At 33.9% G+C, this 14,999-nt stretch overlaps 1 protein-coding gene across 2 annotated transcripts in view; it reads left to right on the top strand.

The window, feature by feature from the left end:
• The first annotated feature begins 5,550 nt into the window (after positions 1-5,550).
• LOC111056832 overlaps positions 5,551-14,999 on the top strand; it is a 79,848-nt gene continuing 70,399 nt past the window's right edge. Inside the window, exon 1 of one of the 2 annotated variants that reach the window (XM_039432074.1) lies at positions 5,551-5,890. In XM_039432074.1, the coding sequence (XP_039288008.1) occupies positions 5,842-5,890 (49 nt within the window). In that variant the 5' untranslated portion in view covers positions 5,551-5,841. The remainder of the gene's footprint in view (positions 5,891-14,999) is intronic. The other variant, XM_039432073.1, reaches the window with a different exon arrangement.

Here is a 14,999-nt window from a genome sequence, read left to right as displayed (position 1 = left end):
AATTAATTAATGATTAATTATTATTGTCACCCATGATCTATACAACTATAATAAAGGAAAGAACTGGCTTATTTACGTACGGGAGAGGGTAATGTTTGACAAATCACGTCTGAATTACTGGACTGATTAACTTGAACTATTGAAATTTTGCATAATTATAAATGCTTAATTAACAGAGGATGGTTATAGGCCTATTTTCAATTATTAAAGATTTCATTACGTCAAGTTTTGAAATAGACCCTTGCGGAGCACGGGTTTCCTGCTAGTACATGTTAATAAGCGATAGGCCTATCACATAAACTGATTGTTTTCAAATGAGAGAGGTACAGAGGCTTCTATCAGACATTACAAAAAACCTTGTTAATTGGAAAACTAGAAATTACATTAATTAAGCAAATTGGAGCTGATAAAGTACAATAGGAAACATAGAATTTATTGAATCACAATAACACTAGATAATGGAGCATTGCTCAGAAGTATGTGACATGTCAAAAACGTTTTATATAATTATATAAAAACAAAGTCTCTCTATATGAGAAAACAAAATAAAGTCCATGATTAATTACCTACTAAGTTTAATCATAGAGAAACAATAGCGTAAGTAGATATACCATGGTATAGGGCGTTTATGTCGCAACTTTTACTGTTATCTCAAGCCGATTACTGTCGATTATTGTCAATTTTCACTGTTTTGTTGGGGTGAGAGTGTATGAACGGCACAATTTGAGAGACTACCAGCGTCACACAGCTGCATGGGAAAGAACTACGTGAACTATCGGCTTGAGATACCAGTAAAAGTTGCGACATAAACGCCCTATACCATGTCTACTTACGCTATCGTTTCTCTATGGTTTAATTAACATTATTGACACTACCGTATTTTTATTGCAGGGATGCCATGAATTATACAGGGCTATCAATTTACAGAAGGATCCATCAATGAGAAGATGAAGCAGGGAATCTTTTTTCATAGGCTCGAAAAACTACAAAACATCCTTACAAAAGTACCTAAAAAATATGAGAATATTATATCCAACAATATCTACGGTACTGTACCCTTTTTATATTATTTTCCAGCAATCGAGGTCGTGACAATAGAGCAGACCATTTCAAACCAATAATTTTCCAGCTAGAAGCTATGGCAATGCCAACACGGAACGTTTCAATTTACTATACACTCTATAAATTGTCAGTATTTCTCATAACTGCTCCCCATTCATCCAAATGCTGACACAGAGTAAAGAAACGTAGATTCTCTTTTCTGTGGTGCTGCCTACCCGCAGGCGATAAGTTGCTATTTATTTTTCAATTTGGATCAAAGTGGCCGCAAGAAAAAACGGTACTGTCACTGTGTGAACGGTACCCACCTGCCTACCTGCCAACCAACCGGTCAACTCTTTCACGCTCAAATGCAGGTCAAGGAACTTGCCTGTTCAGGAAGCATCCTCTGCTAACTTACTACTTGCTGCATATTTCTATACTTGCTTCATATTATATGATGCTATAGTAAGGTTCAAATCATATAGCTTTTATACTTCTTTAAAGCTTCTGATACTTGAGAGTTGTTGACCGAGTGGAGTGAGGTCTAAGATTCAAGTCGACGGTTTGGCATTTCTATTAATGTTTAAATGTTTATATGTTTTTATGTTGCGCATTTACGGCGAAACACGGAAATAGATTTTCATGAAATTTTTTATGTTCCTTTTTAAATTGCGCGTCGACGTATATACAAGGTTTTTGGAAATTTTGCATTTCGAGGATAATATAAAAGGAGCCTCTTTCATACGCCAATATTAGAGTAAAAATCAGACTATAGAATTATTCATCATGAATCAGCTGTTTAATGGACTATAATACTACCCGTTCAAAAACATCGAACATCTTGAAAATGTATCTTTCCATCAACGTTGTAGACAGTTGCAGCCAGACCTGATAACAGCGCTCACACTCACATTCCGGGACGACACGTCACGGCACGATAGGACAGAAAGCTCTACGTTTATTTAGGATTTTTTCTAGACATTTTAAATTGATGAATTATTTATTAATTTTTGAGAAAACATAACAACAGGTCAATGTAACTTACTGAGCGCGAGGTCTACTGTTCACAGAACTACTAGTTACTGGGAAGGATACTTAAGGAATATTCTTTCCGTAGAATGGACATTGATATGTCCAAAGCTCCGCTAATTTATGTAGATGCAGAGCAATGCTATCTATAGCTATTCTAAATTTCTTTTTTCATATCAGTTCAATAATAATTTCCTCAGTCTATATTATGTACATTTATCTAAAACTTTGTTGTATTGTGAACTATTGTATATAAGTGTATAAGCCAATATATAATGTAATCCACATAGGTCTAAATAAAGTACTCAATCAATCAATACCGTACTTGCTGCATTATGCTGCTATAGATTGAGATTCACTCAAAACTGTCAGTGTAGTTTGAATAGGTTGATTTTCAACTGAAACAACAAAGTTAAGCTATTTTCAAGGAATGCTGACATTTCCTATAGTGAGGTCCACGTTATAATAACAGTTGAGAATTAATGTAGGAGAACAACGATGCCGATCCTCTCTCTTGTCAATGCCTCCTATAGACGGTAGCTGATACAGAAAGATAGAAGAAGAACGTGGCCGATCCTCTGTCTTGTTAATGCCTTCTATAGACGGTAGCTGATACAGGTTTATTGATGTAATATTAACTGTTCATTCTCGTTTGAAATAATCAAATATATTTTATTAAACAAGAAATTATAGTTTTCAATAATTTTATAATGAATTTTCATAATTGAGATGAAATATTTTGTTAATTAATTATTAATTTTACATTGTTTTTAGACCAAGAAAAAGGTGCGAGAATGTTTGAAGGCGGAACAGGTATTAATGCCTACCCCTGTAACAAGACGACGACGACGACGACGACATTGTTTAAAGACGATCTGGCAACAGAGCAAAGCGAGAAAGAGATAGCGTTATCCGCTTTGTTGAATGATAGACAAGGATAGCAGTACCATTGCTAATCAAACTGCCATTATAACGTGGACCTCACTATAGCTTCTATATACTTCCTTAGAGATAAAACAAAATAAAACTTGTAGCACTCTTTATTTATTAAAAAACTTAAAATAGTTGAACAACTAGTTTCGGTTTACACCATCTTCAGGTTCTAGAACGGGGTGCTACAAAGGGTGCTACAAGTTTTATTTTGTTTTATGAATTTAAAAGCAGCCCATTTCAATAAGTGTTCCTTAGAGATTTTTATACTTCCTGCATAATGCTGCTATAGATTGAAATTCACTCTAAACTTTCAGCGTAGTTTGAATAGGTTCATGTTCAACTGAAGCAACAAAATTAGGCTATTTACAAGGAATACTAAAATTTCCAAGAGAATCTCACTTTTCTATCAGCATTTCAATGACAGAATAATTCCTTATGACTTACATCGATGCTTCTCATTCTAACTATGCTGACACTTTAAAGTGACTCTCACTATAGGTAGAGTTCTGTACAGCTGGTAGAGGAGTCGTGGTGTATTTATACTATTTGGAAGGGGGAGTCACCTCTCACCAATCATGTGCAGATAAGGAGGAGGGGGGAAGGCACGGGGAAAGATGAAGGACAGGTGAGAGAGGATGATAAAGCTGAGGAGGAAGATGAGTGATGGATGAGAGAATGAATGAAACAGGGGAGAAGTGGGAAAAGAGGAGGGGGGTGTTTCCCCCCCCCCCCAAATAAAATGTTTAGTTGAGGACCTTTCTCCTCAACTAATGAGGAGATCGAGAAGAGGTGGACGGAAAATGTAGAAGAGTGGAAGATATAGGAGAAAGGAAGATGAAGGAGAGAGAAAAAATAGATGATAGAGCAGATGTAGAAGGGAAATAAGATGAGAAAAATATGAATTAATGAGAAGAGGAGGGGAAGAGAAAGAGGAGTAGAGTCTCCTCCTCACTGAACTTGTCCAGTTTGAGGAGAAAGGGGAAAGGAGACGATGAAGAAAAGGTAGACAAGAATGCGATGAACCTGGGGAGGAAGATGAGTTATGGTGGAGATGTCGAAAGAAATCAAGATAAGAAAGAAAAAAATCATGAAGGAGAAAGTAGAAGAAGCATGGGAGGTCTTCCCTTCCTCTCACGAGAGGCGTCTACTTGACCAGAAAAAGAAAAATGAGGAAATAAAGGAGAGAATTATTAAGCAGAGTGAAAGATGAAAAAGCTGATGAGCAAAGTTTGTTAAATATGGAAGCAGGAGAGGATTTTTGATAATGAGGGGAAGATAAATGGAAATGAAATAGAAGGAAGTATTCGATTAGTTCATTAGTATTTCTTTATTTTGTATTTTTAGCTGGTACAATGTTTTGTAATAATTAATATTGTGTTGTGTGGAATAAATTAATTTTTGAATTGAATAGAAGGAGAAGAAACATGATAAGAAAACGTAGAAGAGGAAGAGAAGTTGAGAGGTTGGATGACTGACAAAAGTGAAAAAAGGAAGGATAGATTAGAAGGGAAAAAGCTGTTAAACGCGTGTCAGTGAAAAAGCAGGAAGATAAAAAGTTACAAGTTGATGCATTGATGAAAGAGGAGGATGAGTTAGATAATGTGGCTACGAAGAGACGAAGAGAAAAATTTATCGAATGGAGGAACAAAACAGGAGAAGATGGAGGAAAAGAAGATAGAAATAATGCTATGAGAGAGGAAAAATGAGAGGAATGAAAGGAGATGAAAATGAAGGAGGAGAAGGAAGGGGTAAATGATCAGGAAAATGAGAAAGAGAAAGCTCTGATAATGAGAAAAAGGAGGTGGTTTGAAAAATGGAGAATAATAAAGATTGAAAAGAATAAGGAGGGAAAATATCATGGATTGAAAATGAACAAAAATGTAAATGTGGGAATTTTAGAGAAGGTGGAGGAATTGAAAGAGATTAGGATGAAACCGAAGAGCAGCAGATTGTGAAGAAAAAGAGTGAAACATGAAGTTGAATGAAAAAGGAGATTTAAGAGGAAAAGAGAGAAGATAATTGATAAAAAAAGTCAAGAAGAATCAGAAAAGTAGACTAAACAGAAGAAGAAAGATGTAAGAATGGAAGACCATAGAGATAAAGGAGAATGAACAGCAAAATGGTTGTTGGTGGAAGTAGTTGTGATAAAAGTAGATGTTGCCAAAAAAAAATTGGCTGAGAAAATAGCTATAAAATCAGGCAAAATAAAAATAGAGATAAAAAAGGTGAAAAAGCTGTGACGAATAGAAAATTCGTAAGAAAATCGTAGAAAGAGGCGGAGGAAAAGATAGTATAAAAGGAGGTAACCGAGAATAAATAAAAGTAAAGAAGGACCTCTTCAGAAAATGAAGAAGCAGAAAGAGGTGAAAGGAAAGTAGATAAAGAAGGTAACAGAGAAGAAAGTAAAGACGAAGGACCTCTTCAGAGAATGAAGACGCGTAGAAAGAGGCGAAGGAAAAGTAGTAAAAGAAGGTAACCGAGAAGAAAATGAAGAAAGTAAAGAAGGACTATTTAGGGTGGGGGGGTGACAGACTGGCCGCAGGCCGTAGGTCAGTCAGTCAGTCAACGAGCGCAAGACTACTGACTAGTCAGTAGGTCGCCATCATCCGAACTGGAAGGTAGTCAAGTCCGTACTGTGTGTAGTCTGGTGCTAAAAGAAGAACCGTTGTTGTCGAGTGTGTTTTGCGGTGCAGAAAGTTGTGTGCGCGTGAGACGGAGAGAGGAGACTAACAGGTGTGCGCGCGTGACAGAGAAAGCAAGTGTGAGTAGTGTGCTTGGTGAACGGTGCGTAGGAAAAGGAGAAAGGACTAGAGAAGGAGAGAGAAGAAGAACTCCAGGATGCGGTTGTGCCAGACCACTTTGGGTTTAGCCACGGTTTTGTTGATCGGTGAGTTTCTCAGACACATCGTATTGTCGATTGTTCAAGGGAAAAGTATACGTTTATTAACTACTAACTAAGATTAATGAAAAGCCGTACTAGATTGCCTCAAGCAGCCCCCAAAATAGTTTTCCAAACAAACGATTTCAACTCATTTTTGAACCAATTTTTCTGGATTTATGACCCTGGATAGCCTTCACATACCCTTTAAAGCTTTGATTAGCTTTGATTGTACCTCATTTCCCAAATATTAGATAACATGACTGATAGGGTCATTCTTAAAATTGGGATTAGCTTTGAAAAAAGGATCGATCTTTATTGATTCATTCTTTATCACAAATGACAATGAATTGCCAGGTCTTGCAGGTCTTACAAACTTAATTAATTTTTTCTATACGATTGTAAAGAACTATCCTATAAAATACACATTGTTAAAAAATTCTGGAAGCAATGAGAAATGTATTTAATGAGCCCATAAGTCATATATATATTCCTGTTGAAAATAATTTTGTTAATAATCCTGTTAAATGTTCAATGTTTAGGGCCTGGACACACAGAGAGCAAACACTAAGTTCATAAGAGGATATCGATAGAAATCGGACATCGCTCTGATACTGATGACTCAAGGCTAGTTACACTTACATAGATTTTTGGACGTACGATTTTTTGCCGTCCTTACAAATTATATTAGATTAAACAGATGATGTTTGTCAAGTTCCGTTTAATCTGATAGAATTCATAAGGACGGCAAAAAATCGTACGTCCAAAAATCGATGAGTGTGTAACTGGCTTATGACCACTTTGACCGCTGCCCGCAGGTCGCTATCTGTATGTCCTGATCCACATTGCCTGTGAATTTTATGGGCACCGCCATGGATTTAAAAACCAGTATCCATCACAACAATGTTCTGTAAACGTTGAAAAAGGATCTCCTGTTTTCTTTAAAAAACTATAATCATTACACAAATTCGAAAAATCTACTCCTAGTATACTTATCAGCTACACTTATCCTAGAGTCCTAGAGCATAGAAATTGTTCACATAATAGGAAGAAGGTTCATCTACTGAAGATAATGTGATTTACTCACTTGAAAACGACATTGTTGAAATATGTTGTTAGTAAAAATTTTAAAAAAGAATACTTGAATTTTTTATTTTTTATTACTTGATGATGTGATACAGTTTGTTTTAATGGGAATGGTATGATCCATTAGAAAAGTATCCATTCTCTACAAAGCATATTGCAGTGCCTCTCATACCCTGGGGAGCTGATAATTCTTGGAACTTTGGGATTTATTGGAATGAAATCTCGCTCAAAAGGGCTTCAAAAGCTTATGAAAGATTCATTTCGTGAATAATCAAGAAAATGAAGTACCTAATTCCTGAATTGAGTGTGTTTTTAAATACATTAGAAAACATGAAAACAAATCTACTTATCTTCAATGATATTTACAAAGTTTGAAAATTAAAAGTATAGAATACAATATAACATAAATGGTTAGATATACAGTAGGTAGGCTCTGATTTCAAATACTTTTAAATTGTTTTCTCTACATCATAATTATGAAGAATAAACTACATAGAACTGATTAGATGAAGTGGATGAGGGCAAAATAAATTATGAAAGGTCAAGGCTATTGTAACTAAAAGCTGTAAAGTAATTTCCCAGGGAGACAGTGATCCACAATAGAGAAAATCTAGTATGGCTTTCCAGAGATCAAATTAGCTATGGACAATAGAAATATCACAACTTTTTTGTTACTAACAGACATTTACATAGATGCATTTTCCTTTCTTTCTGTGTTTTATCCAGATACTGTATTATTAGCGTTTTGTTGAATTATCTTGAACCCCTTAATATACTGTTATCATCAATCTCTTCAAAATTTATTTATATATTTTGAGATACATATGAGAGCACAATGATAATATCCCATAATTGCTCTCTTAACACTTAATACAAGTAAACAATTGAAAACGCAATATTTTATGAAATTATTGAAAGGAATAGAAAGTAAAAAATGTAACACAAAAATCAATATTAAATATCAATATAAAATCGATCATGGATGAAATCATGCATTACTCCAATATTCATAATTCCCAGTTCAAAAGTAAAAATTAGATTAATTACATCTAATTATTTAGGTTGATTTCGAATTCTTCCTCCCTTTAATATTAATTTATATAGTCAACATCACATTTGAATCAAAACGTTTGTTAAACAAGTTAACTGAATCTCTGAAAAGGTGACATTTTCTCTTTATCTGGTTATATTCTATGATACATCAATCCGCTTCTAATCAATTCTAAACAAACCAATTATTAGTGAATGCTAGTCTTTAGAATACAAATAAGAAAGTCTGATTCAAACTTCAATGTATGAAAAACTTGTTCAAACCACAATGAAATACCAACATTTGAAACATAGTAATGCACACAATATGAATGTATGGATCATTATTTACATAAAAATCACCTATGATCTTTGATCTCCTAAACTTGTCACTTTGTAAACTTCTCTCTTTTCCAACCTGTATATCAGCTTTTTTCAGCTTGAAAGGTTGGTTCAAAGTACCACAAAGTAAATAACTCTAGCTTGTTTTTGCTAGGTTTCTTGCATCTTCTAAAAAGCTCTCTGAAAAGTAGAGCTATTATTAAATAAAAAACAAACAGTATTAAGCAAATGAAATCAACCAGTTTCTACAACAATTTCAGTTACAATTCCATCAGTGATTGGAAATTGAAACTGGATCTCCCGATAATTTTCCATCTTGCTTTCTCTTTCATTCTCATAAATTGAAATATCTAGAGATCCTTGATTATTTCTATTCCAAGCTTTCTTGGCTAAATTGTTCTTGATTATTATTCTCTATTGCCAATCCGTACAAGTATGATTCACTGCTTTCAATATATTTTATTATTGTGCCTTGAATTTTTCAGTGTTCTCTTTATTATATTTGTTTCGTTCTTTCTTCTGTATCAATTTTCGATAATTTTATATAAATTTCAATTTATTCATAAACTTGCGAATTTGAGTCTATAATGCGCTAAAATTTGGTTGAGAATATTGATTTTCCATTCATGATTTAGAATTCTTTCAAATAAACTTTTGTGAACTAAAGTTAACATTTTAAAATATCTACCTATTTATTCCCTTTTTTGTCTTTTCTATTTAGGGCTACTTTCAATATAAATAAAACAATAATCTCAGTACCCTTTTAAATTATTTTATCACAATGTCCGAAACATGTTGTGATAAAATAATTTAAAAGGGTAGTTACAGAGATTAATGTTTTATTTATATTTTTTGTTATGGCTACTCTTAAATACAAAGAAATTAAAATCGAAGTCCCTTTTTTTAAATTGTTTACTTACGACAGTAAAATATTTAAAAAAAGGGAACTTAGATTTTTATTTTTTTCTACCTATATATCTACGACTTTATAATTTCAACTACCACTGTAAATCATCAAAACAACATACAGCATAGAATCCGAAGAAACAAATAATTTAAAATCAATATTAATATAGGTATGACTTTCATAGTAATTATTGTGGTATTTAATTTCATGCTCATTCTATACTAAAGCCTGAAAACTCCTAAAAAGTACTGTAAACTACCTGAAATTTGGTACTGTCATCTTTTCACAATTCATCAGTAGATTTTAAACCCCAAAATTCACTCTCCATTACTCACTCACAAGCAAAAAAATCACTTAGGCATCATCCGTAATAAAAAATTGGATAAATCTTCCAACACCATGAAAGAGTTAATAACTCTTAAAATATATAATTACTGATTCTAAAGGTGAATAAAATTATGTCTCTAGAAGTAGCCAAACATCTGAAATTCCCTAAAAAATCAAAATAAGTAAAATCTAATCAAAATTCCATAAAAAATCAAAATCATGCCAAAGGCGATACACACAATACATTTCGAAAAATCAATAAAATACAAAACTTTTAAGATCGGGTACATCAAGAAGGATAGCATTAATCTCTGGTTATGAGGGGATGAGTTGTATTGAATAACATAACAATAATAATAATATCGAGTGACCTGGCTGGCTCAGGTCTGGTGTCAGAGTTTTCAGGTCGCATCTGATTAATTTTAGGGCCTCTGACATGACCTAACGACTGCTTTCCGGCAGCCGGGACCGACGGCTTAAAGTAACAATGAATTCTAAACTTGAATAATATAACGTAATTCGAGAGCTCATGTCAATATTGATGAATCCATGTATACGACAAGAAAAAATCGAAATAATTACGTCAAACTAAGGGAAAGTTTTTTGAATCCACACACCATTACACACGAAACCAACCCGCAATTTAAAACAGACCAGGAATCAACTTAACGTAAGGACATTTTCCAAGTTCTTCAACTCTCGCGGATACATAAAAAACAATAATCACAGAAAGTGGTCTCAATTGCAGAGTATTATTAAAAGCGAATCACAGCGCGCTGAAGCTCTATCATCAGGATGACGAAAGTCGTAAAAAAACTCAGCTTTCAATTTAGTAATTCTACGCTCTGACTGCTGGCTGATGCAGTTGTGATGTTGGCTGAGAGGTCTTTCAGAGTCACTTACCAGTATCAACTCTGATAGTTGTTCAGAAACGGCGTGTTTCAGACAAACCTGTTGAAATATTTCATAGAGAAGTGATCTGAGGCAATAGACTTGAGAGCTGCTGCGTTATTACAGACACTTACTGATGGATGAAACCAGCTATTATAGATGTGCTGCTACTGTTGTTCCCCAAAACTTGTTTCAGACTAGAGTTTAGTTCATATTTTGGTGGGATGAAGATTGTGAGGGGGAGGAGTATATTGGTAGTTGAATGAGAAATGTTGAAACATTTCAAATATGGAAAATTGAGAGAAATTTTTCCCTATAATTGACAGGTAATTGAAAAAATAAACCTTTATAGAATATAAAGTTGAAAAATTTCAAATATGCAAAATTGAGAAAATTTTTCCCTATAATTGACTGGTAATTGAAAGAATAAACCTTTATAGAATATAAAGGTTTGAATCATATATGTTACCAAACCTGAAGAGATAAACCAGAATTTCCTTCCCCTATTCAATTTCCTCAGTCTAGCGAAAAAAAGATGACTGAAGATGATGCCTTAGTGCATTGAAACTTATGTTTGGCTCAAATAAATTATGTGGAACTGACAATATCGTTTTCATTTCACCTTTATAGAATACTTAATATGGAATGATGAGCATCTATAAACGATTGCATTTTAGGCGAAGGGGAAGATAACTAGGAAGCAGGAATGGAAAACAGAGTGGAATTTTTTCCTATAATTGACAGGAAACTGGAAAATCAACTTTTATAAAAGACTATATAGGAATGGAATAATAAGAATCTATGAAACGACTGCAAACGTAGAAGGAGAAGAAAAGTAAGAGAAGGTGGTGGGAAATTTAGAAAGGAAGGGCGAAGAAGGAGAAAGGATAGAAGAGTAAAGTGAATGAGGGAAATGAGAGAGGGGATAATAAGGACGAAGAGGGAGAGGAGATGGAAGAGGAATGTGAACAATGTAGAATGACAGAGGAGATAATAAGGACGAAGAGGGACAGGAGATGAAAGATAAATGTGAACAAGTGGAAGTGAGACGATATAATAAGTACGAGGAGGGAGATGAGATAGAAGAGAAAATTCAACAAGAGAGAGTGAGAGAGAAGATAATAGAACGAAGAGGGAGAGAGGATAGAAGAGAAAAGTGAGCAAGGGGAAGAGAGAGGTGACAAAAAGGACGAAGATTGAAGGATAGAAGAGAAAATTCAACAAGAGAGAGTGAGAGAAAAGATAATAGAACGAAGAGGGAAAGAGGATAGAAGAGAAAAGTGAGCAAGGGGAAGAGAGAGGTGACAAAAAGGACGAAGATTGAAGGATAGATGAGAGAATTCAACAAGAGAGAGTGAGAGAAAGGATAATAGAACGAATAGGGAAAAAGGATAGAAGAGAAAAGTGAGCAAGTGGAAGAGAGAGGTGACAAAAAGGACGAAGATTGAAGAGAAATGAGAACGAGGGAAATTCTCTTTTAAAGTAAGAGAGGAGATAATAAATAGGATAAAATTGAGAAAATAGAAAAAGGATGGAAAACATAGAAAATGATGAGAAAAAGTGAAAACGTTGAGAAGCGCGCACCACAAGAGAAGAGAAGCGGAATAAGATAAATAAATTTAGTTTAGAAATCTAGCATAAATACACTCAAAGTTTATCATTCGAGCAGATTATAATAAAAAGAAACACAAGTGGTAAGAAGCATAGATGGAAGTAGTAACAGGCGAAAAACGTGATAACGTAGAGAGAGAGAAAGAAGCAGGATATGAATAAATCATAGGAAGGAATAAGAGAAATTCTTAATCACATTAATTTTTAATCTCCCAATAGTACCCGCGTGTATTAATTATTAGAAGTATTGCTGGATCACTCTATATTGCTTGCATAGGATCTGTGCCACCGCCACGGGAGAAAGTAGTTCTAGTTCAAGTTTTAAAAGAATCGCCAGATAATCCAGTACGCTACTCTACTAAACTTATCCATACCATGATAATTATACTAATATTGGCACACAAATTGGAGCAAAAAAGGTTTATCTTGATCCACATGTTTGTTGAATGTAGTATCAAAGTAGGCTACCGTTTCATGTTTTATATGATGCAAAAATAAACAGTTCGATTCTTCAAAGATACTATGATAAAAATTCGACTGAGTCACTGTCAATGAACTGTTCCATAATGGAATAACAAACTGTAGAATTTGACAATATATGTGTGTTTTCATTTCATACTATGATAATGTGAAAACTTGAACTTGAGTATAATAGAATTCATAATCTCGATAATAATAATAACTGATATCAATCTAAATTTGGAAGAGGATTATTAAAGGTTTAGCCTGTTTCCTCTTCCAATATAATTTTGATAAAATATTTTCCACAAATGTATGAGTAATTAAAAAATAGAAAAGTATTCAACTAATATACAGAGTAGACCTACCTGTAGACTAGTATTAAATTTATATTATCAAAGTACTAAGTAATATGATTTAATTTCTTATAGTTGTAGAGGAAATTTAACTTTTCTATAATTATAGAATATTATTTTTTTATAGTTATAGAGGAAATTTATGATTTTTCTATAATAATACTATGAATTTCTATAATCAAAATCACCATGAGCTTCAAAAACTAAAACATCTTGCTTGGAATCAGTTTGGAACACAATTTTAAACTCCACAGCTCTTTCAAGTATAGTAAGAGGATTAACATATCAAAAGTCCTCACCCCTACCCCCTGTGCTAAAGGGGTAAGGGTTGTTTGAAAGTACCATTTTTTTCATTTTTCGCATATATCTCGGAAACTATGCATCTTATGAATATTTGTATTCTGTGCAAAATTAAAGTTTACAAAATTTCCAACCAGTTTTGTCTCCTACATTTTTCCCATATCTCTCATAGTTTCTTAGATATCCGCTCTTGAAGGTGAGACATTTTTTGAAAAAAAAAAACACTTCTGCCTCCAATTTTTTCATCTTTTCGGCCTTATAATTTTTGAACGATCGATGAAAAAAATCCGTGCTAATTATGAGCTGATAGAGCATCGACTTATCTTCAATTTAATGTATATTCTCATTATTTTACGCATTTCCCTACGACTGTTGCAGCAATTTTAGTGTTGAGAGTGAAATTTTCTGTTCAGTAACAATAGATCAGTTGACAATGAAATTTGGAGGGAATGTTAGGAACACAATTTTTGACTATGCAGCTTTGTTGAGACTAGTTTGGAGGTGAGCATGTCAAAAATCCCAACCCCTACATCATGTGGGATGAGGGTGGTTTGAGAGTTGCATTTTCCACTTATTACATATATGTTTATATCTTGGAAACAATGTGTTTCATTGACATAATCAACTACATAAAAATGAAGCTTGATAGATTTCCTAAAAGTTTTGTTTGGTAGAGGTTTTCGATAAATCTGATTCTTTTCGAGATATTTATGTTCTAAAGTGATGCATTTTCGAAAAACCAATTTTTCTTTCTACTTTTTCATCGATCGTTCAAAAATTATAAGGCCGAAAAGATGAAAAAATTGGAGGCAGAAGCGTTTTTTCAAAAAATGTCTCTCCTTCAATAGCGGATATCTCAGAAACTATGAGAGATATGGGAAAACTGCAGAAGACAAAACTGGTTGGTAATTTTGTAAAATTTAATTTTGCGCAGAATACAAATATTCATAAGATGCATAGTTTCCGAGATATATGCGAAAAATGAAAAAATGGTACTTTCAAATCACCCTCACCCATTTAGCACAGGGGATAGGGGTGAGGACTTTTGATATGTTAATCCTCTTACTATACTTGAAAAAGCTGTGGAGTTGAAAATTGTGTTCCAAACTTTTCCCTCCTTACCTTTATTTGAGCATTCGTTGCCTGGACTAGTGCTCTAGTTAAGCTTGAAAGTTATGAACAGTTCAAATCATAGATATTCTAGATATTTGTTCGGCCTCAAAAACACTGTTAAGTTCTTGCTTTGAAGTGTTTTTTTTTAAGTTTTTTCTTTTTCAAGTTATTTGAAGCTTTGATAAAAGACAACCTTTTTAGAACCACATTCAATTGCACGCAGATAATATAAATGTCAATTGGAGGGTTTTTGTTTTGCTACTTCGATATCATCTATCAACCTTTGATCTAACAAGGGCAAGGGAGAGGGAAACTACTTTCCAGGTAAACCTTCTTCAATCTTCTGTCCTACTTCTTATCATGATACGTGAAGAAACGATCATATTCTTTGCACGGAGTCTTTCTAGAATGCAGCCACATGAAAGTGATCCAAGTCACATCTGCCACCTGTTCTAATCAATAGAGGTTGTTCTTGAGAGCTGTTCTAGGATCTAAGGATGAGGATGGAAAGGATTCAAGGATGGACTGAAGGATCAAAACCTCAGGATTGACGAGCAACGTGGATAGCAGGAATCAGGGCACAAAATTATGTTTAAGTTTAATTTCAATTTTAATACCCAAGTTGGAGATTTAGAAAAAAATATGATCTCAAAGTGATAGTTTTATTTAGTTCTGAATGAATCTACTATCTTGGCCT

The sequence above is a fragment of the Nilaparvata lugens genome, chromosome 7 (genome assembly GCF_014356525.2).
Source record: "Nilaparvata lugens isolate BPH chromosome 7, ASM1435652v1, whole genome shotgun sequence".
NCBI lineage: Eukaryota > Metazoa > Arthropoda > Insecta > Hemiptera > Delphacidae > Nilaparvata > Nilaparvata lugens.
The sequence above is the reverse complement of the archived record's forward strand: the minus strand, read 5'-3'. Positions and strand labels throughout refer to the sequence as shown.